Source organism: Carassius auratus, chromosome 7 (genome assembly GCF_003368295.1).
Source record: "Carassius auratus strain Wakin chromosome 7, ASM336829v1, whole genome shotgun sequence".
Classification (NCBI taxonomy): domain Eukaryota; kingdom Metazoa; phylum Chordata; class Actinopteri; order Cypriniformes; family Cyprinidae; genus Carassius; species Carassius auratus.
Genome location: NC_039249.1, coordinates 5,299,759 through 5,327,143, shown reverse-complemented (window position 1 = coordinate 5,327,143; position 27,385 = coordinate 5,299,759). Strand labels below are relative to the sequence as shown.

The following is a 27,385-nucleotide window of genomic DNA, read 5'->3' as shown; positions in this document are numbered from 1 at the left end:
AAAAAATTTAATCAGTATTTCAGTTATTTAAACGTTTTGTAAACTGTCCTTCGAAAAATGCTTACTATTATATACCCTCACGTGAGAAGCAGACATGTAATCAGTTGTTATATAATCGTACATTTGACGTAAAGCAGGTTTATGAAGGTAGAAAAATGACCCCCTATTTATTTATTTAGTCAAATGCTAAATAGAGAAAAATGTCCACACAAGTGCTTCTTTCTGAAGTATTTATTGTTTTTCTTCAAACAAACCAGAAACCCCAAAAAAACTATTTACATAATGAATTTTCAAACATTATTGTCAAAATGGTTTCTTATGACCTTTCTTGAATTGTTGCATATCTGGAAATTTCAATGGACATCCACCTCAGATGCGTGTGACAGCAGTGATAACTAGTATAAGATCTTATGATTTCGAATCAGCCAGTTATGCAGTTGATCACTTGTTCACACAGCTCTGTGACAGTCAATACAGTATTGTTGCTTCACACACTGAATCAATAAATATGTCTGTATTTTTATCATCATTAACATTTTAAAACATGGATTTTTGCATACCAGTCAAGACATTCATCTGACCTGCAACATCACACAATTAATCATCTTAAAAGGGCAACACCGTACTCACAGAGTGACAGCACCCCCAACCAACAGATCCCATCCTCTTTCTGATCTTTAGCTCAGGAACAGTTGAAGCTGACACTCAAGCACGTGTTAGTAAAAGCACTTCTACACAGCCACGCTGATTTTGAGCTCAAAAATCAAAACATCTGGCACAATGCTGACTTGGAAACTTTTTTTGCATGGACTATTGAAAATGAAAAGCATAAGGGTGTATCCTCATAACAAGAATTAATTACACGTCTTTTGTGGGGATCATTTGTAATGTTATAGAAATCATTTCGCAGGTTCATAATGTTTCAAGGGTTTCTTAAATAAAAATCACACGCTATTATGTCACTAGAGCTAGTCTCGATGACAATTAACACTTTTTTTTTTTGTTTTACTCATCTTAAGTGTGCCTTAATAGGCAAAACTGAACTGTTAAGGCATGTCATAAAAGAGAAGAAAAAAAATCAAACAAATCTGAAACCAAACAGAGACAGGGAAAAGGTTTTGGGGTTATATACATTATTTACATGGCAGCCAGAGATGAAGTGTAGTAGAACTGTGTTAAGTCATGTCTGTGTGTGTGTGTGTGCAGGTGTATTTCAGTTATTAATATGTGTGTGTGGTGTTTGGCCCTGGCTGCACTATTCTGTGCAGGTTTGAGATCTCATAGTTCGCTCTTCCAGCATTCACAGTTCACTCCCTCCTCCTAGCAAGGAAACACGTTCCTCGGAGTAGACCGAATACGGTGCAACGAAACTGCAGGTCTAGACCTCCTCCTGGGCTTTTAGTCCTCGTCATGCACTCATCTTTTCACATGCTGTTTGAAATTCCTGTCCTTGGGATCTTTCTCTGAAGGATGAGGACAAGAATTAAGGGGGAGGTGGAGACGCAACACGAAACACTGGAGAGTCTCCGTCTTCATCCGAAGATGTGGAACAGCAAAGATCTAAAAAAAAAACACAAAAAAAAAACACACATCACATAATTTAAGAAAAAGCTAAACAAATCAGGAGTAGATCTAAGTGTAAAAACTTCTCTAAATGTTCTGGGGGTTGCCAAGTCTTTTCTTATAAGTAGAACAAACCTTAACCTAAAGTTGCTCAACAGTTATTACTTTTGAAAGGGATAGGGGATGAAAAAAATCAATAAATGGATGAACATATATAACCAAACAAATGTATGTTATTACCAAACAGACGGTCTTGTAGCGCAGTAACCACTTCAAGACAAAGGTGAAGTTCAGCCATGCAGTCAGCAGGTGGCGATAGAGCTGACGGAGCTTATTGGTTCTCTCTCTCCAAAACAAAAAAAAAAAAAAAAATTGTCCTCCAGTCCTTTTTTTTTTTTTGTCTCCATAAATATTTTTCAGTCATCAACTAAATAATTCCAATCCACAAAACAAAAAAAACAAAAAAAAACATTTTGCATTGGCTAGCACCCTGGACCAAGCAGTTTAATCCTTTTTACATAACGGAGAACACTGTTGAGTGAATCTGTTCTGAATCTCCACATTGTAACCAAGTTTGGAGACTGTATGTATAAGTCATATATATCAACATTGTTCAGTGAAAATCCTCCACGGGGAAAATTCCAAGGATTTTTCCAGAAGTCCTAATGTGTCTGAAACTTCCCTTATCCATTTACGGTAAAGCTTGTGTGGCGTTGTTCTCAAGCAGACCGAGAAACAACCACCAGAAGGAAAATTAGTTTCATGCAAGGGCGTCGAAATCTCTCCAAGAGTCCATCTGCTGACAGAAAGCGGGCATCTTGCGTTCTGTCTGCGCTCTCCGAGCCCAAGTGAAAGTTCCTCACAGTTTTAAGCAAAGGAAAAGTGCATAGAGGGCATCAGGGCAGTGCTAGTCCCTTTGTTATCTTTATGAAGACACCCCACAGAGAAGGAGGGGAGGAAACCAAAAAAAAGAAAAGAAAAAATACAATAAAACGCGAGGAATTATCAAACAGATCTGAGGTCACACATATGCTCTTTTGTTGTTCTTCTCATCAACACCCATCACAGATATGTCCATCCAAAATAATCCACAAGCAAAAAGTTGACTGGGTAAAAGGGAAAAAATGTTAAAGCATTCAATATGCATCTTACAGTACAAGTACCAAGAGGTCTTGATTTTTGTCTTCTTTCCAGGTACATAAAGCATTTCTTCTGTCTTGATCAATTTGATTCCATTACAAAAAAAGATTAGTCAAAGGTAAACAAACGAACAGAAGTTCGGTAAACAAATATGGTCGCCTTTCCGAAACCCTTTCTGTAAGATAAAGGTAAGTGAAATCTTTGATGTAATTCCATTACTTGTGTTCCAGCGATCCAAGTTTGTTTCAGTCAGCAAGTTATATAGGCTGCGCTCATATCCACATGCAAAGGAAGGGTCTGACGTCATGCCATTAAAGTCTCAACTGCAGAATCGCATATTCAATCATCACAAAAATAAAGGGGAAAAAGCACCCACAAATGTCTGGGTGGTTTGTAAACAACCAAAACTCCAGTATGGAATAGAATATCTTTTAAGTTCTCATTTTCATAGTCAAAGTCTGTATGAACAGGATTGTAGAGGCAGTGTGTTATCGATTTCGCTCCGGATGATGTCCCGCTGAATACGCTTTAATATCCTGTGTTGAGCAACTCCATCGACACAGTTACATTTTTGGAATACATTCAACATTTCTTTTTTTTTTTAAGAAGAAAAATAAGTACACAAATGCACTTCACATGGTGGCAACTGAAAAAAATCCAAGGATAATTTTCTAAACGAAAAAAAAAAACAAAAACAAGTAGCAGCCCCAGGTGCTCTTCCTTTTGTAGTCCAATACTTTGCTTCTATTCATAGATTCATATATAAATCATATATAACATTAAAAGAAAAAATAAATCACCATCATTGTCGTCGACAACAACAATGAACAAGTAACAAAATATACAAACATTTTGTGCACCGCTGAGTGCACTTGCACAGTTTGTTGTGATCTTTTTTTTTTCCTTTTCTTTTTTTTTTTTCAGCCAGAAATAGTCAAAACCTCAGTCACTCGAGAGCAAGAGAGTGGACAGAAAGGCAATGTTAGGTCACATCCTCCAAATATCAAACATTTTTCATCCAAGCATCCCCAGGCTACAATAGAACTGTACAGAGATAGGCTCTTGGTTCAGAAGCATGGGAGGCATGTGGGGGCGGAGCCTTCCAAAGGAAGCCACGCCCCTTTGCTAAAATATAATGTCTCAATGGCAGCAATGACGTCTAATCATTCGCCCTTTAGTTCTTAGGCACACATGTGGGGACAGAAACACACACACACACACACACACACACACACGATGCAATGTATGTACCACAAGTAACCAATTCCTAAAGGTATACAAGATTGAGCTCTTCAACAAGACACAAACAAAACAATGATGCTAACGACACGTTCTTAAACCTCACAGAGGCAAAGATGAAGCAGCGGAGGCAGGAAAACAGACGTCTCTTGCACTCCCCACCATAAAAACTAAAGAGTGCTGGTTGGCGTAAAATGGGCTAAAGCTTTTGTGTTTGAATCTAGAGGTTTCTTAGTTGGGGAATGGAAGGGCTGGTGAAAGAGGATATGTTGTGCCGTTGCCCCCCTCTTTCTGTCTTTCTTTCATTCATTCGTTCGTTCACATACTGCACATTTACAAGAGGAGTAATACACACAGTTCCTCTTGTACACAAGCATTCACATTCACACATTCAGTTCATAAAAAAAGAAAAAAGAAAAGAGAAATCACTCTGTATGACGAAATGGCCTGTTTTGATCATACGTCTAAGTAAGCGATTTAAAAAAAAATACATTGTGCAGACTGGTATGTTTTAAACGCGCGCACACACTCTCTCTCGTTCGTCTCAAACAAACATGCGTGTATAACATACACGATCACAAAAATATTCATCTCTATTATGTCTAACGCTTTTTTTTTTCTTTTTAAACTTGCATTTTATTTGAGTGCAAATCTTCAAGTTTTATAATCAAAGTTTTTTTTTTGAATATCTTTGTTTTTTAATAGAAACTTTATATATACGTATATAAAAAACAACAGTGTTTGTCTTTAAAGAGAGGATTTGTTTTTCTGATAATGTCTGAACTGAAACACACAATGGTCCCCCAATCGCCACCATTTCCTCCCAGCACAAACTCCAGTTCTGATTCAACACACACACACACACACACACACACAGTATATATATGTGGTAACATTTCTGAAGCATACCACATAAATATACAAGTAAATCTTCTGGAAAAAAAAAAAAAAAAAAAACTATCTTAATAAAGTGCATTAGTCTGAGTGTAAGGTGCTTAATGCTGTAAGTGCCAGAACTTTATCACCCCCCCCCACCCCATCCCCGAAAACACACACACAAAAATAAATTCACACCTGCTCCCCTTCCCTGTTGAATTACATTCTTCTATTCCCAGAGCAAAACCCTCCCGCCCCTAAACTGATCCCTTACTCCCGGCTTATGCCCGAACCCCTCTCCCTCAAAGCAGTGCACATTCGACTTGCGGAGTCTGATTAGGTGGACCCGCGGGTTTAAAGGCCTCGTGTAGCTATTGCTGTGGATTCAGTAATCCTCCACCATCTCCATCTCGTTCAGACCATACCGATCAGGGCCACCGTGGAATGAGTACCCTAAAAAGAAAGGGAGAGTAAAACTAATTCAATTTCAAATACAGTAGAAAGTTTTCCCTAGAGGACGCATGGCAAATGAACAACAAATCAAACAGCCAACAATGAATCAAAAGTGCACTACCATTCAAAAGTTTGGGGTTGTTAAGATTTTTTAAATATTTTTTTTTAATTAGTCTAAAATTATTTGGTCAAAAACCGAATAATTTTTTTTTGTGCGTGAGAAATATTAATACAGTTTAAAATAACATTTCTATTTAAATATATTTTGAAATATAATTTATTCCTGTGATGGCAAGGCTCCAAATTCTCCAAATATGCTGATTTGGTGCCCCAGAAACATTTATCATCAATGTTAAAAACAGTTGTGATGCTAAATATTTTGTGTCAACAATTCAGCATTCTTTGATGAATAGAAGAGTAAATGTGTGGGGGTTTATATAATTTTAAATCTGATCACTGTCACTTTTGAATTAAATGCATCTGCCAAATTTTTTAAATACCTTCCTAACCCCAAGCTATTGAATACTAATGTAGGTTTTCATTAATGAAATGCTCTGTTTAACTATGAAAAGTTCATAGTTAAACAGAGCATTTCATTCCAGAGCAAAATTTAATTTCACAAACAATAAAAAAATGTCTCATTCCTCTAAAATGTTCCTTTAGAGCGTGTTATAAAAAGATGTTTGGAAAAATGCAATATCATATGATGCCATTTAAGACTTATGCACAACATTACACAGCAAGTTCTAAGCAGTATGCGTTTAATTCACTAAAAGTCAATGTTTTTCAAAGTTTTCAAACGTCTACTAAATGCATGAATTCATGAATAACCAGCTGACAGGAGTCATTTGTAAGTCATGCTGTAAGCAGAAGAGGAAAATAGGTTACCTAAGATGCTTGGGTCAGAGTGCAGCATCGTGGGCTGTTTCTTCTTCAGCTTTGCTGCCTGATCGTAGACCACACCCCCCTTCCCAGAAAACATCGACTGCAGGGCACTGGGGTTCATTCCACGTAGGTTATCCTAACAGACAAAAACATTGTGAGGCATAATCTGATAAATGACAACCCAGACTGGCTTCTGCCCTCTGTGTCAAATAAATCCCCTTTTCTAAATCCACTCATACCTGCAGAGGGATGTTGTTCATGCTAAGTCCAGCCATCTCTTTGGAGAGCTATGAAAGAGGCCAGAGAGTTGTATTAGGAGAAGCAAACAGCCGTGCACAATGACTCTATATCGTCCTGTCACACACACCTGCTGCTGCTGTCTCTGGTGGTTAGCTTTCTGTTTGGCACGGCGCTCCAGGAACTGTCTGGCGAACTCTTTGGCTTCGACAGTGTCGCCCAGGTAGGAGCAGATAAAGTTCAACACCTCATACGGGGACTCCACCTCCTTCAGGTACGCCACAATGGTAGGCACTGTGAACACAAACACACACGCTCCCATATCTGCTTTAGAAACTCTCGAGCCTGCTAGGCTAACAACTGTGTGTTTGTTTCTACAAAAGTCTAAATCACTTTCCACCATAATCCTCAGCTCCAGCAGATGTTGTCAAAAGAGAATTTGGACTTCAGATTATTTTTTAATAATGAGATGAAAGCTGGTGCATGCAAATCCTAAAAGAGAGATGTCTCACCGTCCTGGGAAGAGGAGGAGTTATTGGCGGAGGTGTTGAGAGCATGCAGCATCTGTTCACACCAGGTGGTGAAGCCATCCTGAGACTTCATCCCCTGCAGGAGCTTCAACAGCCGCTCCTCCTCCTCAGTGTGTTTACGGCCTCTCATCATGTACTGCTCGCTGTAGAAACACACACACACACACACACACACACACACACACAGTTCAGCTAGAAGCACTTTAGCATAGCGCTAGCAAAGCCAAGGTCATGAGTTTGATATACTTTATAAAATATAAACAAGAACATTTTTTTCCATGACCTTTCTGATTATTAATGATTATGGTATAGTAGGGGTATGACGAGACACTTTTCCCAAAAATGGTATTTTATTCAAATGAAAAACACAAAATGCAAAAAATTATTTTGAAATCAAATTGTACTCTATGAAATTAAATGTCTATTTTAATACATTTTATGCAGATATAAACAACATGTAAACAATGCAAAAAGGTTTTGCCACAAACTAAACTGACAGGCAAGTAATTGCACAAAAATTATTTAGTATACATAAAAATAAATAAATAAGTCAGTCAAGTTTATAATTCAATAAACTGATTTCCACTTTAATAAAAAATATAAGATTTTTTACACATTTAATTTTCCTCAACTCCTTCTTAATAGAATATACATTTCACATCAATTTATTTAAAAAAATACATTTTTAGGGCCCTATGAAATGTTATATTTTTTTCTCACTATATTATTTATATTTTTCATTGTTACCAAATTGTCTGTTTTAGCATGTCTAATCATTTGAATCCATAACACAACTTAATTTTTTTTTTTTTCTTAAAGTAGCCTTATGAATTTTTTCCCCTCAGAAATTGTGTTGTGTATCTGAAGTCCCACACATCATCAGAATCTTGTGATTACTAGATATTGGTCTATGCCCCTGAAAAGCCGTCAGTGGTTTGTGTTTACCTCAGTGAGGGACTGCTGCGGCTGTTCTTCAGGCCCATGTTGTTGCGAAGTGTGCTCTGGTTCTTGAGAGCCTCGTCCCAGACTCCCATCCCTCCTCCAGAGGGGCTTCCACCACCCACCTTTCCATCCAAAGATCCAGCCGCTCCCCACAACGAAGAGGCATCACCCCACTGTAGAGCGAGGCACCCATGATGGATTTATTTTGATTATCAGGACTGCAAACCAGTGATGTGTGTGTGTTAGGGATGGGCATTCAAATAAATTTTCTTAGTCGATCGTCGGGAGAATTAACGATCGACTATCGATTAATCATTAATATTTTTATAATATAATTAATTATTACATTTTTATAATAAAAAAAATGCAATAAATACAAAAATACAGCGTGTTTTTCCTCGGTGAGACCTTTATTACAAGAATAACTTGTGGCAGACAGTTAAATTATACGTTCAGGCAAACCTAACATATATCCTCCGCGTGCATATGCAGTGCTCTAAAGCAGCGGAACCTGCACGAGCCTACGGATTTTTGTTGAGAAATACCGTATAAGCATGTTGACATGATCTGGTGTCAGACGCGACCGCAACCATGGTGACCGTCAGTCCAGCCGCCGAAAACACCCACTCTGAGGGAACTGACGTTGCCGGGATGCACAGGTACATCATTTGAGTCGTGGCCGTGTTGTACTTATACACGGCATCGCAATGTTTGCAGTTAACTAGTTCGCTTTTTAAATCAAAATGGTCCCACGGCCACGCCACACTTCGCCGTGACATATTCATGATGATTCATTTGAAATAAAAACGGAAGATCACAGATAACCAAGTAGGGTGTCAAATATTGCACCCTGGTGGTAAAATATTTAAATATTTTTGCTTCAAGACTCGCACTACGTAACGCAACCTGCATTAGATAAAAAAATGCTTTAGATTAATCGATAACAAATTAACATGATCGAAGAAATTCTTAACGATCAATTATCGATCGTCGATTAATCATGCCCATCCCTAGTGTGTGTGTGTGTGTGTGTGTGTGTGTGTGCATGTTTTTGTGACATATCAGGACACAACTCTATATAATGACATGGGTATGACACAGGTATTACAAGGAGAGGGTGACTTATGAGGACTTAACCCATGTCCCCATTTTGGAAAACAATAATAAATCATACAGAATGAGTTTTTTTGAGAAAGTAAAAATGCACAAAGTTTCCTGTGAGAGTTAGGGTTGGTGTAGGGTTGGTGTAGGGCGATAGAATAAACAGTTTGTACAGTATAAAAACCATTACGCCTATGGGATGAACACACTTTTCACAAAAACAAATGTGTGTGTGTGTGTGTGTGTGTGTGTGTGTGTGTGTGTTTGTGTGTGTGTGCCTCACCCTCTGCTGCTGCTGGACTCTGTGCTGTTGTTTGTGCATTCTCTCAGCCTCCTGCTGGACATCCAGGAGATTGAGGGGCTTGGTCTTTCCCATCCCAGGCATGGATCCTCCGCTCCAGCTCGACCCGGAGCCTGAGGAACCCTGACGCTGAGTCTGCTGGAGCAACTTCATCAGCAAATCCTGCTGCTAAGAAAAAAGAAAAAGCAAGACATGAAGAAAGAGTTGGAGTGTGAGAGAGAAAACTACACAAATAAATAGCAACTAAAACAAAATTAATCTTAAACTACCATTCAAGAGTTTAAACGAGTTTTTGAAAGATGTCTCTAATGCAACTGCATTTATTTGATTATATAATATTTAATATAATGTCAAATGCATAAAAAACCGAGATGAAAAAAAAAGAATTTTAACACACTGCTGTAATACCTGTTTGCGCCTGTAAAGCTCCTCCTCCTCTCTTCTTTTCTGCTCTTCTCGCCTTTTTTCATCCCTCCGTTTTCTTTCCTCTTCCTCACGCTTGGCCCTGAGTTCAGCTTCTCTTCTCTCTTGTAGCTGGAACACGACACAATGCAGTGCAATGAGTCCAGAGCATTTCCTCAGATCACCAGCAGAGGACATCAGCGGCAACTCACCTTCTGAAGCTGTTCTAGAATTGGACCCTGAGTTGAAGAATTCATTAAGTCCCATAGACTGGCCTCACCGCCTGCTCAAGGAAAACAGAGAGAGAGCACGAAAGAAAGTTTGTTTTCAGATGCAAGCGAGTGAGTAATGAAAGGAAGACTTGTGGAGTGTTTTGTGTGTGTCGACCTGCTGGCTGTGAGGCTGAGGTATGCATGTCCCACATGGACCCTGTATCTGGCACTGACATCGACCTGTTTAACGAAGGCATCATACCCTGCTCTCCACACCTACAAGACAAAAACACACACATAGAGGGTTGTAATACAGTCTGAAGCATACTCAGTGACACAGCAAAGACACACAAACACACACTCACCTGTTGATGAGCTGGAACAGCTGCTGTTGCTGGAGTTGCTGGTAAAGAGCCGTGGCAGCCGCTAGTTCCTGCTGCTTCTTCAGCCGCTCCTGATCCATATTACCCTGATAGACAGAGACGAAACAATTAAGCCATGACAGTGACATGCATTTATTCACGAGAGAGACACACACGAGCACATTTATAAAACACAAGATATCCACATGTTATTGAAGTCATCAAGACGTTTATGCAAACTGTAAAAAACAACAACAATATAATAAACAAAATATCTCTTATACTTTTCGTATTTATATTGATATTTCAACACCAGATCAAAAAGAACCAGTTTTTTGGGGGGGGTTAAGGTTCTCCAAGATGATTAAAAGAATATTATTTTAGCTTAATGGTATTTACTTCATTTAAATCAGTATGATAAATGCAGTCTATAGCAAAAAGTTACACTGCTAAATTTCACGTTATATACAACAACGCAGAATGATTTGTAAGCTTTTACATTTGTTAATGCTCCAAAATAGCAATATTATAGTAATGCAAAAAAAATAAAAAAAATAATAATAATAATATTAAATATAATTTTATTGTATCAGAGAAACAGTGAAAATACTAATCTTCATGGCTATCCTAATTTCCCTGATTGATTTCAAATGTTAAAACAGAGCATTTATTTTAGTAAAACAAATCTAGGACCTACAGAAATATTACAAACTTTTTTGTGTTTTGCTAATTACAAAGTTTTTAATAGTTTGACATTTTGAAAAGAAAGAGTTAACACATTCCACGTGAACAGGAATGCAAATTTAGACAAATGCTTGCAGTGATACACAGAGACAACTTTACAAACACGCTTATTCCCTTTTGAATAAATATGAAAACTAATGGATGAGAAAAAGCTCCCCTAGAATGCAAATGACCCTATGGAAAATGATGCCCAAGCATTCACCCTTCCACCCAGAGACTCACGATTGGCCCCCGGGGTGGGTGAGGGCGAAGGTCGGCTTGCTTCCTCACCAGGAGGGGCGGAGGGGAGGGGCCAGGGGCGAAAGGCACACGCCCCCACATCTTAATGACTTCTCCCAGCGGCTGAAATCCCTCATCACAACCACGTTTAACAAGCAGGTTCATGGCGAAATACCCCGCCTGAAACCATTCACACATCTCCACTGTACTGAAAGGACCTGAGAGACAGAACAGACAAAAAACAGGCACAAAAGAGATGCTATTAACGGACTTTACTCAAAGCACTGCTCCATATGCATGAGTTGACCTCCTATGAGAGAATGCGTGCGTACCCTGAATCTCTCCTTGTGGGTCTTTGTAAAACCATTTCATGGCAGAGTCATGGGAGAGAGGAAGAGCAGAGGCCGTGTTTCTGCTCTCCTGAAGAGTCTGGGTGAAACACTCTTCCTCTAGAGATGTGTCCTGGAGCGCCGCCACCATCTTCTCTGCCTCCTACACACAGAAAATCACCATCAAAAACTCATTTCCACTAAAAGAATGAGAGTGCGCTATAAGCAATGTCATTTATCTAAAAAGGAGACCTATTCTACACTTTTAGTAGCATTTTTTCATAGAACTTATACTTGTTGATCCAAGTTTCTAGACCAATAATAATAATGAGCCATTACTTAAAAAAACATTTAGTTTTAATGTAGTCATAATCTTAATGTTAATCCACATTTCTAGATCAAAAGAATATTATAAATACATACAAAAGTTAATCAATTTAGTCATAATACTGAGCATCTACTAATATAATCAATGCGATCAATATATGCAGATGATATTATTACTATAAAACGTTCTAAATAGCCCATTTTTGCATCAGTTTCTGTGGTACCTGTTGCAGGTGCTTCATGCCCTCATCATCCTCGATATCACCCCCCGGTGGTGGGAGGTCAGTAGCAGCAGAGGACGAAGAGGGAGGCGATGAAGGCAGACTGGAGGAGGCACTGGGGCTCAAATCAAGCATGGCCTCTGATAACACTACAGAGAAGACAATTCACATGTGAAGCATCACCCATCTTCATAGAAATGTACATAGAAAAAAATTATATATATGCATATAAAAAGGTACCTTCACTTGGTAGTTTGTTGGGAATGGAGGAGGCAGGTTGAGGCTCCTCCAGGCCAGAGGGGGCAGCAGAGGGCACAGTCTCAGTGACAGGAGCAGGAAGAGACTGAGGGAGAGGAGAGGGAGGGGAAGGAGAATCCGGTTTCACTTCAGTTTCAGACACTGGAGCAGAGTCAGTGCCATCTGTAGAAAGAGAAAAAAGAGAGAGTGATGAGATCGATGGAAGCAAGTTCGATTTCCTTAAACATATTTTGATTAAATACTTTGTAAAACTTCACAGCAGTGATTAAATTGTATTTGTGCGCAAAATAACTCAAAAAAAAAAATCCTATACATTTTTGCAAGAACGGTGCTTGAAGCGTCTACTTTTTCAATTTTTGTTCCCACCTTTCTCGCTTTTTTCAGCACATGTGCCATTTTTCTTCTCTTGATCAGCACAGTCCTCTTCCTCATCTTCCAATCCCTGGAAATCAAACTCCTCTTCTGGAATTGGGTCTTTCGGGCCCTTCTGAGACAATAGAAGAGTTGAAGAACGCGAAGAAAAGAAAACCACAGATTATAAATCAGTAGAGAGTAGATCTTATGGGTTCACCTTAAGAGACATGAACGCTCCAGAAGAATCAAAAGTTCCCATTTCTCCATCTTCCTCATCTGTGCACCACTCCGGCAGACCATCCCTCTCATCCTCTGCTCCTTCGCTGCCTGTTCTCCGTCGGCCTCCCTCATTCCCTCCATCCCGGAAGTCGAAGTCAAACTTCCTGCGGCGAACTTCACCCGGACCAGCGTGTTCGCGCCAACCGGCAGAGCGAGGACCAGCATCTAGGATGTTGAAAAGTTTGAATATGTAAAAGTGTGAGGATGGTAAAATACAGTAGATCACAAATAATAAACAATTAATGTGACTTGATTATTATTTATTTTCTTACAGATGCCAAACTCTTGAACTTTAGAGCCTGTTTAACAAACCTCAAGCTCCATTTACTTATGGTACACCTCAAGTAATCCAGTACAAAGTGTTTAGCCAAAACAGATGGTTTGTTTACATCTAATAGTAACTAGTGGAGAAATAAAATACACTTTTGGGTGAACTATTCCTTTTATATGTTGGGCCCTATGAAATCAGTTTTATTTTTTCCTAAATTCCATTTTATTTTTTCAAATTCCGTGTTTTTCCATTTAAATTTTCCTCAACTCCTTTTTAATGGTTAAATTTAATTGTATAAATAAAAAACCATGTCTAATTGAAATCATAACACATACATTTTCACAAAAATGTATTAAAAGTTTAACAAAAATAACATGTTTAAGGCCCTATGAAATGTTTTATTTTTTATTCACCGTATGTTTTATTGTTACCCTAGTCTGTGTTTTAGCATGTCTAATTATTTAAATGCATAACACAACTTAATTTATTCTTAAAATAGACTTTATGGGGTTTTTTTTCCCTCAGAAATTCTGTTGTGTATTTACATTTTTCTGGTTATCAAATGAAAGCATAAAACAAAAATTACATTTTTCTTTGAATTATTGAAAATTAAGCATACTTTATTTTTTGGTAAACAAAAGGGATTTACTATTAAAAATAAGACATGGAAGAAATGTTGTGTGATTATTTAAAAAATAATTTTTGTTTCTTTTTAGTAGTAGTAAGCTTTGTACATTCTATAGAACAATAGTACTACATTTCTGGCAAATACTTGTCTTGAAACTAAACCGGACTTTTATTTTGAAGGGTTGCTGTGAATACCTTTACAGTTCTGTGTATGTGATACGACGCTAGTTTTACTCAAATCAAACGGACGAATGCTCATGAAGTGACTCTGAGTGCAGTTCTGGAGATGATGTTCAGGTGTTTACATCCTCATTTAGTGAGACGGCAGACGCTGAAATCACCGCGAGCGTGACGCGCACTTCCGTGTGTGTAATTTTCTGCATCGCGGAAATGATAGGGCCCTATATATGCAAAGTGTAAATGTGTTCTGTGTTACCATCTCTTCGTGCGCCGGTGAGTCTCCAGCTGTTTCCAGTCTCTCCTGTGTCCTCCTCCTCCTGCTCCTCTCTCAGGATGCGCCAGTTGTCGCTATCAGAGCGCATGAACTCCTTTCTGCCACCCGGACCCACTTCCTCGAAACCCAGACGCACACCTTCCCTCCGCAGAGGTTTCTCAAAACGTCTCTCACTTCTGCAGAGCCAAAGGTGACGAAGGCTTATTTAGATGGCTTTTGATTTCTCTAAACAGTCATCCAGATCCAGATTGATAAAAGGATTTTATATCTATCGAGGCAAGAGCTTAAGCAACAAACGGAGGCCACAATAGACTCAAATCATTGTGGTATGACTTACAAAACTACAGAAATAATTTACAATACAATAAAACAAAACAATTAAGAATACCTGTCATCCCAGCTCTGACTGCGATGGATCTCTCGAGCGCTACGACCAAAACCGCCTTCTACTTCCTCACTGCTTCTTTGGTAGAAACCACCCTCTCCTCTCCCTCGACCTAAACACACAGCGTAACAAACCTCAGCATCCTCGCCGATACATGAATAATTTACACGCATGTACACGTAAATAGATAGACTTGCCTCGACCGCCTCTCACAGTGCCTCTGCCTCGACTCACCCCAGCAGGGGCGGCCCCGCCACCCTTACCCATAAGCCTCAGCACAGCCACACTGTTGACAGACATGGAGAAGTTCCTCTGCAAAGAGAGAAAAGCACATGAGGAGTGAAACCAGGACCACAACAAAAACGGTGGAGATATATAAGATAGTGTTTTGGTTTCTGGAATATGTGCTTGGTCCACCTCACCCCACCATTACTTCCACAGGATAGTATGTGTGTGTGTGTGTGTGTTGCATGTCTAATCAGCCCCAGGATCAGAATGCCAGACGAGTAAGTGTGCGCCTCTCACCTGCTCCTCTTCAGTGAGAGGCAACAGTGCCAGTGGCAGCTGAGGCTCATCCTGTAGAATAGCAGCAAACTCTTTATCCTGCATTTCTTCAGGGACCTGAAAACACATACAAGAATGGGACTCGCTCTACTGTTGTAAATGATGGACTCAAAACTAGGAAATGTACATCTGGAAAGAGAAACATTTTAAATAGACAAAGTCTGGACTGTGCACTACCGAGTCAGGATCACTTCTGCCCTAAAGAACTGGAACTATTTAAGAGTTAAGTTTGCGTAATGCTGACGTGGCTTCTTACAACAGATCAACTTTTAGAAGTAACAATCACTATATATATATATATATATATATATATATAACAGGGTATATACAGCAATCCTTAAGTTAAATTTACTACTTTTTAATACCTTTTTCACTACCTTCAGAATATTTTTTAAAACCATCACGACACTGAATTGCAAGTGTTAATCAGCGACCTTTCTATTATTTACACAGATTTTGACATATATAACATACAAAAAATAATAGATTTAGAGACTGATGTTGACAGCATATTGCACATTTATTTCACTTAGTAAATAAAAATAAAACAAATACCATAAAATGTGCAATGGAGAAAATGGATAGACCGAACAATAAGCCTGCCTGTTAGTGTTGTCACGGTACCAATATTTCAGTATTCGGCACCGATACCAGTGAAAATCCACGATTCTCGGTACCAATTTCGGTAACAAAGCAAAACACAAAAATTTGGTAATAAAAAAAAAATAACTTTTTAGCACTAAAAATAAAACCAATGCCATTCTTTATACTTATTTAGAATTGTGTTTAAAGTTTTTCTACAAGTTATATAATTATGAAAAACAGTAAACAAGTTTCACCCAAATTTAATTTGTCTTTTAATTTATCAAATTTAAACACATTTTATGTTTGGTAAATAAAGGGGATTTGCTATTAAAATTAAAACATGGGAGAAATATTGAGATTTATTTTTTTTTTAAATAAAGTTTTTTATTTTTTTGCAACAGTGGTAGCAGTATCACATACGTTTTACTAAATAATAGTAATATTTCTAACACAATGCCCTTATGTAAAAATTTTCTTTTAGGCCTAATGAATGCATATTTGTCATTTTTAAATTTCTATTTGCCCATTAGCTCCGCCCACTACCGGAGAAACCGGTATGTCTTCTGCTTTTTCGAAAGTGAATATGAATAATTCTAAATTAACTCGATTATTTTGACAGGAGAAGACAACAGATGCTGAAATTAATGCAAGCGTCATGCGCTTCAGTCTATGTAGTAAATAAACCTGCACGTCTCTGTCATTCATTAATTCACACAGAGACGCGCAGAACACAGATTCATATTTCAAACAACCTTTGCGGCTTAATACTACAGATACTGGTCCATATGGAGATTTGATTTGATTAATTTATGCTTTCACAAATTCCATGACTGTCCATATTAAAATGTAAGTTTAATTTACATGACTGGATTTTGAGATTCCGTACTGCTTCGCGGAAATCATAGCGTTGTATGCGTCAAGAACCGGGTTTGAACGGGACCTCGGTACTACCGGTCGTTAACCCAGCTATTAGAAAACTTGCATTTGTCCAAGAAGACGACGATGGTTGTCCAGTCATTGAAGATATGCCTTGAAGCAAGTCTAAAATAAAACGTAAGCCAGCCACTTCTGTTGAGCGCGCAGTGTTCTGAGATGATGCCGAACGACCACTGAATATGACGTCAGCATGAGACGGAGACGGAAGATCTTTGATTATGTGCCCAGATATGCTAAAGCCCATATAAACGAACTAACACGAACGCAGATAGAATTTCAATCAGAATAAGACACCTGATAGTCTGGAAAAAATAATACCTAATTTGGAAAAAAATAATACCTCTGAGACCACATTTAACACTTTTAATGGCCTTAAATTTGACCATTTTGATTTATCACTTTTTAATACTTTTTAAAACCCCGCGGACACCCTGTATAAGGATTTTTAAGAAATATAAGGATTTTTAAGAAATCCAGTCACTCATGTAAGGCAACTATTGTGGAAAATTACAAATCTAAAACTGCTTTAAAAGAGAAACCTGAGATGCTTTGATTTATATATGCATATTTATTTATGCATCTTATATATATATATATTAGGGATGTTAACGATTAATCGATGATCGATTAATTATCGATAAGAGATGCAATCGATTAAGGCTATCGATGGTCGGTTAACCGATTCAATGTTGGGCTGCGTGCGGCTCATGCGCACTTAACACGTGCGAGCGGCTGTGAGTGACGGTGACGATATATAAAAGCATCATCATTCATTCACAATGTACAAATTAAGCTTTTAATGTGATTTAAACTTTAAAGTACATTAAAATAGAAACAACATAAAAGTTCTTCAACATTAAATGCAATAGAAATGTAGTTACTAATCATTTCATCAGATAACTGTTTTATATCGTGCGCTTTGCAGGGCTGCGGGACACAGTGACAGGACAGGTAGTCTATTCATTCCTACAACTTGTTAATTCATTCCTACGAATTATTAATGTGGCAATTGTCCATGTTTCATTAATTTTGTTCCCTAAATAACACATGATTTAAGTGAAATAAGGGAACAAATTAATAAATCGAACGAATTCTTAATTCATGAAATGTTTAATTTCCCTTCCCATTTTTACCACAGTAAGAGATGCGAAAACAGTTATTAAAAGCGAAAGATAATAAAATAAACCTGGGAAATTAGAGGGTTAGACTATGAAGATTTAGGAAAAGAAACAATGCCTAAATATACTGAATTTGTGGAAATTCGTGACCAACCGGCAAACCGGAACAAAGCCGCGTAAATGAAGACTATGGGGTCCAAAAGCATGGTCGCGATCTAACATTTTCCAGTTAACCTATTATTCCTCTAATAAACAAAGCTTTTATACCACACTTGCCATAATCATATCTTATCATTTCTAAATAAATAATTGCTGGATTCAAAACAGCGATTAATAGGCGCTGTGACCGACACATTCCTGGAGCATTCAGTTTAAATAGACCGTAGTATACCGGTCCACTCTGCTGTTATGCCAAGGACGTTTTTGCTCATATGAAGAGGATCATCTTTTCCGTCTATATGCGAATGCGTGTTAAGTACAAGCCTAGTTTACATTATAAATAATAGTTTAACATTCAAATACATTGCGAATATGGAAACATTTCGATTTGTGCCGAATGAGACATGAGCAATAACCTCCAAATAAATCTAGCCAAATCCGCGCTCGCTCATCCTCGACTGCACGCATGCACTGTCACGATCTAATGCGCTGAATGCCGAATTTTAAAAAAATCTGACATTTTCTAGGACAGAATCCAGCAGGATCAAATTAATGTGAGCAACTGTGTTTTGGTGCAGCAGCGCCGATGTAGTTCACTTAATGTGCAGCGCAGTCACACGCGCTCCACATTTAGGATAATTTTATACAATAATGTCAGTTGAAAACATCGCAATTGTGCTTTAAAATACAACAACGAGCACCACAAAACCATTTAAAGAGGCGCGTTCAGCGTTCTCCGTGCGGGATTGGAAGCTGTCAACAAAGTAAAATGACCTCAAAAGTATGGCGCGCTCTCTTCATTTTATCAAATGATCATAATCGCATCTATTCATTTTATAATCCTGCTACTAGCATTTTATTCAGACTAAAACCTCTTTAATTCAAGTGAGAAAGCGTTTTGTGTGTGTGTGTGTGGCTTTTGCACATCCTGTCATACCGCTGACTGTGTGCCTGCAATAGACGCATTTTGCAGTATTATGGTTAACGATTAATCGATTAATTGATCGTTAATTTAAACGACGATCGATCATGGAAATAATCGAAATTTGACATCCCTAATATATATATATATATATATATATATATATATATAAGATGCATAAATAAATATGCATATATAAATCAAAGCATCTCAGGTTCCTCTTTCAAAGCAGTTTTAGATTTGTAATTTTCCACAATAGTGGCCTTACATGAGTGACTGAATTTCTTAAAAATCCTTTTCCAACACATTGTAAGTGTAATTACAACAAATATCCTTGCTTGATTAGTGCACACTGAATATTTCTTTTGCAATATAAAAGCATGGTAAATCATTACCTTAAGGCACAGTTTCTATAGTCTATTTTGGTTATAACAGAGCTCTGCCGCCGCTGTTGCCCGCAGAAACCTTTATGACTTGTGTCAGTACTGGCAAGAATTTTTTTGCATTTTAAAGTCAACCAGTGGAAACATGTACTAGACACACACTGCATGTTAAACCTCAGGCCATATGAAAGCCACAAAAGGCAACCTGCTAAAGCTCCCTCAGCACTCTCTGAGCACACAAAACACTTACGGAGTAACATTTACAAACACAAGGTTTGAATTCTAGAAGCATCACAGAGAGATTAACAACGTCTAAATATCTAATCATTCAAATTAAAAATTTAATTTACAACACTAATAAATTGTTCAACCAAAAAGGAAACAATTCTGTCACTCAAAATACTCATGTTTGTACTTTAGCGTTAACCAAAAGAGTTATTTTGCAAAATGTCCAGGCTGCTCTTTTCCATTTAATGGATGTGAACAGAAATAGCCCATAAAATTTGTGAGAGTTACATTTAAAGCTTTGTGTCAAAAACTGACCTTGAATTTAAGCCAATGACAAAAACATATTTAATTGTATACTTATGTATCATTACCACTTCCATTGTATGCACAAATGCACCACGACAAATCAGTATTGAGCTCCACAGAACAAAAACCTGTTTCTAGCAACATAATGGTTATTACATACTTAAAAAAAAAAGACCAATATGTTTTTTTTTAATGACTGCTGTAGATACTAAAGTCCAGAGCAACCCACAGCCAATGTATAACACAATTTACTACCAGCAATTGAGATGGACAAATTTCCTCTAATGAAATCTTAGTAACTAACACAGCGTCAGTAGATTGAATCAACCAAGCAAACATGAACAACTGATGCAAATAATCTGAAAATGCCCAATTACCGGCAGATCAATTGGACTAAAAACACATTTTTTGTGTCTAAACAGTCCTTCTAACATCATTGTCAAGCAGTAAAGCTGTAGGTACAATCAATGCAAAATGAATGTTTAGACATCACCTAGACTTAAAAATAGACCAATAGAGCCCAGAATTGTTTTAGGCATTTTCCCACCTTGTTGTCTTTGACATAAAGTGCTAGCATCTCCTCTCGGCCATAACGGTACTCGGCCAACTTGTACTTTGGCATAGCAGGAGAGGCAGGAGGGGAAGACACACTGCCTCCACTGGAAAGTGCACGGAGCCTGAGAGAGAGAGAGAGAAAAGATACAGCAGAAAAAAAACGTGAAAGCGCCATTGAGAAATATTCTAATTCTGGCTAGCATTCAAAGACAGCCCAGTCAATGTCAACCCTACATCCAGCTTTATTTAGGATCTCTCACTCCCCTTTTACAAGAAAATCATGCATAAGCGTGGGCTGATGCTTGGGTAGGGGAAACTCTCTTAAGAACTAAAAAAAGATAAATGTTATGCCCAATAAATCCACATCAATCAATTTATATATATAGACTACTGTTCCAAAAGTGTTACGAATTTTTAGATTTTTTAAGAAATCAATGTTATTCATCAAGGTGCATTAAATTTGATCAAAAATAACAACAACGACCTTTAGAATGTTACAAAATATTTCAAATAAAATGCCGTTCTTTTAAACTTTCTATTCATCAAAGAATCCTGAAAAAAAGTCATTTCCCACCAAAATGTTTAAATTAAATTACATTTATGCATTTAGCAGACGCTTTTATCCAAAGCGACTTACAGTGCATTCAGGCTATCAATTTTTACCTATCATGTGTTCCCAGGGAATCGAACCCCTAACCTTGCGCTTGATAGCAGCACAACTGTTAATACATCGATAATAATAATACAAAACGTTTTCAAGCACATCAGCATATTACAATGACTTCTGATAGATCATGTGACACTGAAGACTGGAGTAATGCCATCACAGGAATACATTTGGAAAGAAAAGAAAAAAAAAAACGGTTCATTCAAAAACAAAACCAAATCTTACGGACCACAAACTTTCGAACAGAAGTGTATATACTTGTACAATATTTCATTTCAGACAAACCGGCTGGAGTTGCTGTGTCAGATACTGTATATAAGAACCGTGCTTATAGTGTAAACATCTCTGATGATTATATGGGAGAGATCTGGTTTTGTTGGGTGTCAGAATCACCAGAGCTATTGTTGTTTTGACAACTTTACTTGGGGCTGACATTGTCTCGCCCCCGGCATCTGGTGTTAGTAGTTCCTGGTTCAAGCCCAGCAGCTTTGAGGGGCCAGTGCGAAGTTGTTTTTCCTGACTGAAACCACTCTTCTGCGGTGGAAACATGCGAAACGGAACCGGCTGAGGCACCTTGTTGGTGGAAAAGGGGTTTCAGGGCTGTGGCTGGCTTTGTTAACTTTACATAAATAATACCCCGCTGAGATAAGCGGATGAAGGCTTTGAGGAAACATACCACCCCTACATTGTACATGTCAAACTCAGGAATTCACTTTTGTTGGCCGAGGACCAACTATGCACAGAAGAGCCTTAGTTCAGGACCACGCCTAATGGTTTAATTTCTACATAATCGTTTAGTGTGTGCCAAGAGGAGACACAGGGAGAGAAGGGAAGGACGGTAAAGGAAGAGAGCAGTGCTGAGGAAATATCCTTTAAATTGAAAAAACTGAATGGTAAGATAGCATATTTGAAGCTCACTTCATTGAAGTGATTTAGGAAGGAAATGCATTTTCAAAAACTGAGCTTTGAGCTGTGACAAAAGATAAAAAAAAAAAATTTTGTTCAGGATTTCCAATACAACATTTTTCCATAATTTCCAGCATTATTCCTCCAGTGTCAAAGGATCCTTCAGAAATCATTTTAATATTCTGCTAAGGAAAACATGTAATATTATTATTATTATTATCAGAGATAAAAAAAAAAAAAAACATCTGCGCTGCTAAATATTTGAGGAAACTGTGATTTTTCTTTCAGGATTCTTTGAAAAGTAAAAAAAAAAGAACATTACAAATGTCTTAATGGTCACTTTTGATCAATTGAATGCTACCTTGCGGAATAAAAGCATTCATTTTTTTTAAATAAAAACATCTAGCCGACCCCAATCTTTTGAGCACTAGTGTATGAGTAAAAAGACAAAAAATAACAACACTTATCCCTTTGCCTAAAGTAGCTAGCTACAGGAAAAGATAGCATTACTTCTTGCAAATTATTAATTCCTCCAACAGTGACAAAGAATGGAACAGAGAACATCTGTCAAAGGACGGTGATGAGAAAATATTTCGAGGAAAAGAGAAAGGGAGATCTGACAACAAGAGAAGGAGACACGGAAATAGAAAGGATCAGATTTTACCATTCTGGGCCAAAGTTGAGTGTTTCAGCAGTCATATTCTTCCTTCCTTCTCAGAGGTGAAAGTCTACAAACAGAAATACCTGAATGAGAGTATGCAACACACTGCAAGCATACTTCTGTTCATTAGCACACACAGATTCTTTTATTTTATTGCAGTATAATGCACACATGACTGACAGTCATATCTTTACATGTAAACACAGCAGTTCATGTGTTATCCTTACCCTGTCCGGGGGAGTGGCGCAGGCAAGACTAGGCTGGACCAGGTCTGGGTGAGAGGGCTGAAAGGTGTGTGTGTAGTTGTGTGTGTGTGTGTGTGTGTGTGTGTGTGTGTGTGTGTTTCAGAGTAGCCAACTTAAGAGAGAGTAGGGCTATAGCTGCCTTCTTCAGGGTGTGTGTGACGGAGAGCAGAAACACACGGTAAGAGCTCTCTTGTTCACAGCCGATGAAAACAAAAAATAAAAGCAAATGGAAAACAAAACAAACAAAAAAAAAGAAATCAAACCCCCCTAAAATGAGTAATACCTGTTGGACTGCAAAAACTGCAGAGCTTTGATACTGACGTCTAAAGTCGATCGACTACAGGAAACAAACAAAACAGACAAAGAGACAGAAAAAAAAAAAAGAGACAAACTTGTTGATAATACAGCTGCCAGAAGCAGTTATGAGCCCAATAAGCTTCTCTCTTTCTCTATATGTGTGTGTCTTTCGAACTCTTTCTGTCAAATCTGTATGGACCAGGTCCCAGCTGGTGACCCCCTCCTCACGCCGACAATCCCTCTCCCTCCTTTATCTGCAGGAGAAAACAAGAAAACCACATAAAACTATAACATAGTGTGGACTAAATTAGTGCTGCGTCGACACGTCACACTGTTTACATCTCGCGTAATAGCATACTGGAAATGGACAAAGTTGCATTATATCACAAAAACAGAGACAGAGAGAATAAAGTAAGTCTGTGTTGGTGCGGGTTTCGAATACGCGTTAGGGGCCGTTCACATATCGCGCCTAAAAACGCGTGGATAACGCTAGTCGCGACAACTGCCGCTTTCTCCTTTCCAAAGCGCTCGGGCAGTAACGCCCAGGCGGCAAGGTAGTCTCCATTTGTCCGTTATTTATTTCCAAAGATACACGACAATGTATAAAGGGCTCCATTACCTTCTATGTTACATTATGGCCCCGCAGAAACAGTTTTTGTAAAAATAGGCTAACGATTGCATCATAACCACTCGACTCTCTGTCGCACAGTAGAGAAATTACCGTACAGACAGGAGGAGAAGCTTGCAGGCAATTAACTTAATATGGCGTACTGGCGTTAAATTTTAAAATACTACACAAAATAATTAATCAGAATACATACTCCTGCTCACTCACGCCAAAGAACTCCCCGCTCAAGCTAGCCGTCTCTGCAAGATTAACGATGGCACACACAGCTACTAGAAGATTTACATCTGTCAGACAGGTTGCTAACGTCATCAAGCTTAGTTTGAGTCTGGGCGTCAGAAACGGAAGTGCTTCCATTATGAGCGCCCATACCGCGCGCCTACATTGGAAATAACGAACTTGTGAATATGTGAATGGCCCCTTAAAAGACAACAGTCACAGACCACCGAGCTACTCCGAGTCAGATCCAGATCTCTGGAAACCATGTTAAACCATAGCAGAACCCTGACTACATTTTATGGTTTGTGATGCTAAAGAACATTTCATGACGTCTCAGACAACTGTAAATTTGTGGCTACTGTGGTTTAATTATAAACGTGATCATAAACTCAGATTTACCATAGTAAAGTATGGCCTCTTTATTTTTGTATACTGTAAAAACTTCAACCACATTGGTTGAAAATAAAGGTTGAAATATTATAAGTTGTACTTATATTTTTTTGTAAAGTTATCCAAAAGATTCATTAGCTAATCAAAAAAAAAACATTAGATTAATTATTTATTTTAATAAAAATTATCGACAAAAAAAATTATCGTCAGTTGCAGTTCTAGACTAAATGCAAGCTCTTCTGACACCATTCAAACTGAGAAAAGGGGGCACTAGTGTTATTTCAGTATTATATATCCCTGTTCTGAATTAGCTTTTATTTTATGTTGATTTAATTTCAGTTACATTTTAAGTAATCTTTTTATTTGCTTTGGTCAGATTTACTTTTTGTTTAAAATCACCATATTTATTTATTTTATTGCAAGTAAGTTATTGTAGTGCTTCAAATTTAAATGAAAATAAGAAATGCGTCCTTGGCTAATTAAATGGAATGAGTTTAAGGTTTTTGTTTTATTTCAGCTTTGCTTCAATGAACAAAAATATATGTTTTACTAGTTTTAGTTCTCCAGCTTTAGTTCACGATAACAACCCTGCAGCGCACATTGCCCAACACACTCCTGTAACAGTATCCCATCAATTTAAAGGCCAAGTGTGCATGAAAATAACCTCTCTCTCTTTTTTTAAATATTCTGAAACATTTTCTTTAAGAAAAGAAACCACAAACAAACCATGCCTTAGGAAACGCATAGTAAAAAAATAAAATAATGCTCATTTGTGGCAAAGTTTAAAAGCACAGTATATTTTGGAAAGGGCAAGTGTGCAAAATGTGTGTTTTGTAGATAGATTTAAGTGCAAATCTTTCTAGACTGGCATCTGCACAACTAGAATAGTTATTGCAATCAGGATAGTATAGAGATGGAAAAGAAATATCCCAGGGGTTTAATCAAGAGCACCCACAGATATCATAGCAACAGAAATATCTAAGCAACAGAACAAACCGTTGGGAATAAATAGTATTCACTGGGGAGCCTGGCTCTTTAGCATAAAGTACTACATACATTAGAATCTATGTCATCTCAAGAACAATTAAAGACACCTGTAACTTCAGAAGCATTTAGAGAAGCATCAGTATGCCTGAGAGACCTCATAATTAAACTTAAGCATTTGCAACGGCCGTCATGTGAACAGCTGCCAAATATCAGCAAACCGCTCAAGTACGAAGAGATGAAACGGTTCAAATAACTGGTGAAAAATGATTCAGCAATTCTTTTTTATGTCAACAGGTGATCCATGGCAAACACTGAATGCACTAATCAAGCCATGCACAATGACAAATGCATGTTTACTTTATATTAATTATGATTCTAATATGTAATTCCACTAATAAGGGTGTCTATTGTGATTTCATGTGCCATGGTTTAGTATGTTGCAGTCTTGATTCAGTTCACAAAGTCAATATGATGTGTGTGTGTGTGTGTGTACATTGATTGACATATCTTAGTTTTAAAATGCTTTGACTAGTGCATATAGCTAACAATGGGCTACATTGAATAGGTCAAAATTATAGATTTTTCCTTTATGCCAAAAATCATAAGGATATTATGTAAAGATAGTGTTCCATGACGATATTTTCTACCATAAATATATCAAAACTTAATTTTTGACTAGCAATATGCATTGCTAAGATCTACACTTGGACAACTTTAACAGCAATTTTTTTTTTACACCCTCAGATTCCAGATTTTCAAATAGTTGCATATCAGCCAAATATTGTCAGATCCAAACAAACCATATATCAATTGAAATCTTATTTATTCAGCTTTCAGATGGTGTAGAAATAAAAAAAATACCCTTTTATGACTGGTTTTGTTCTCATATTTCCAGTACATTTAAATTTGTAACAATTACTAAGTTTTTGCTGACTTGGAAAAAGTTTAAACAACTTAACGTTACTTGACTAAAATTTTCGATTCGCTCCAAATGCTGTTAACTTATGATTCTCGACTAAATACGAATCGGACCGTTTGCGATTCAGTGAGCTGATGACTCGACAACCGTTCAGACGGATTCAGTCCGGAATCGGTTCAATCGATTCATCGAAAAGATCCGACTCAAAAGAACGAGTCGTTGAAGAATGGGACACAACTACAACCCGTCCCGAATACTCGCCATTAGGCCATTTCTTCTCGATGTATCCTCACGTCGCGACGCAAACGTAATCCCAGAAACATACATATTGTTACATACGCAACATTTCGGAGTTTAATATTTACCGCGTCAAATGAATTGAGCACTGAAGCAGCTCAGTGTTGTTTTAATATTGATTGGATGAGTTTTGAGGGGCGTCGCGTGCATGCGCGTGCACTGCCTGGACACTCCCCCTCCCTGCGCACGCGGCGTCCCTCCAAAATCCACTCCGCGGCTTCCCTTGGCCTTCAACCCGCGGCCACAGCTGCCTTGGATACCAAACATACAAAAAGCCTCACAATTTAAAACAGCAAGATGTATTCCCACACATGCAAGCGCTGGCCCCATAAAGCGCTAAAACTCATTCGCTGTTCGCACACACGCTGTCCTTCCCCTTCCAAGTTTGCATAAAACTTAACGCAACACCCATCTGCCATTAACGCTTCAGACATTCAAGCAGAGAGAGGCACACAGTTGCTGACCGTATTTCTGGAGCTGTCGATGCGATTTCACTGTCCAGTCGCCCCGTCAAACTCGACGATCTTCACTTCGGATGCATGTGCAGTTGTTTGTGTTCTGTGCGCCTCCTCGAGAATCCCGCTCCGTTTTTACGGTTTTTTAGCGCTCTCTCTCTCCCTCTCCAACGGTCGCTGCGTGTTGATGTCTGGTACGCTCTTGTTGTTTGTGTTTTAGGGAAGATGGCCGTCCTACTCGGTCATAACA

At 38.1% G+C, this 27,385-nt stretch overlaps 1 protein-coding gene across 4 annotated transcripts; it reads right to left on the bottom strand.

Moving 5' to 3' along the window:
* Positions 1-216: 216 nt before the first annotated feature.
* Positions 217-27,385, bottom strand: LOC113105641 (GRB10-interacting GYF protein 1). Of its 4 annotated transcripts, none has more exons than XM_026266837.1 (26): positions 27,145-27,385; positions 22,929-23,497; positions 22,705-22,768; positions 20,460-20,589; positions 15,237-15,332; positions 14,909-15,023; positions 14,715-14,823; positions 14,309-14,502; positions 12,913-13,139; positions 12,708-12,828; positions 12,324-12,503; positions 12,087-12,232; positions 11,539-11,698; positions 11,210-11,424; positions 10,247-10,350; positions 10,057-10,157; positions 9,882-9,952; positions 9,676-9,801; positions 9,250-9,435; positions 7,869-8,038; positions 6,906-7,066; positions 6,524-6,687; positions 6,396-6,443; positions 6,160-6,292; positions 1,804-5,271; positions 217-1,560 (listed from the first exon to the last, which is right to left on the bottom strand). In XM_026266837.1, the coding sequence occupies exons 3-25, from the start codon at positions 22,737-22,739 to the stop codon at positions 5,204-5,206; spliced, it is 3,060 nt and encodes a 1,019-aa protein (XP_026122622.1). In that variant the 5' UTR covers positions 22,740-22,768; positions 22,929-23,497; positions 27,145-27,385; the 3' UTR covers positions 217-1,560; positions 1,804-5,203. The 4 variants fall into 4 exon arrangements, with proteins under 4 accessions (XP_026122622.1, XP_026122624.1, XP_026122625.1 ...); XM_026266839.1 differs by having other exon boundaries at positions 9,250-9,432; XM_026266840.1 differs by having other exon boundaries at positions 11,258-11,424.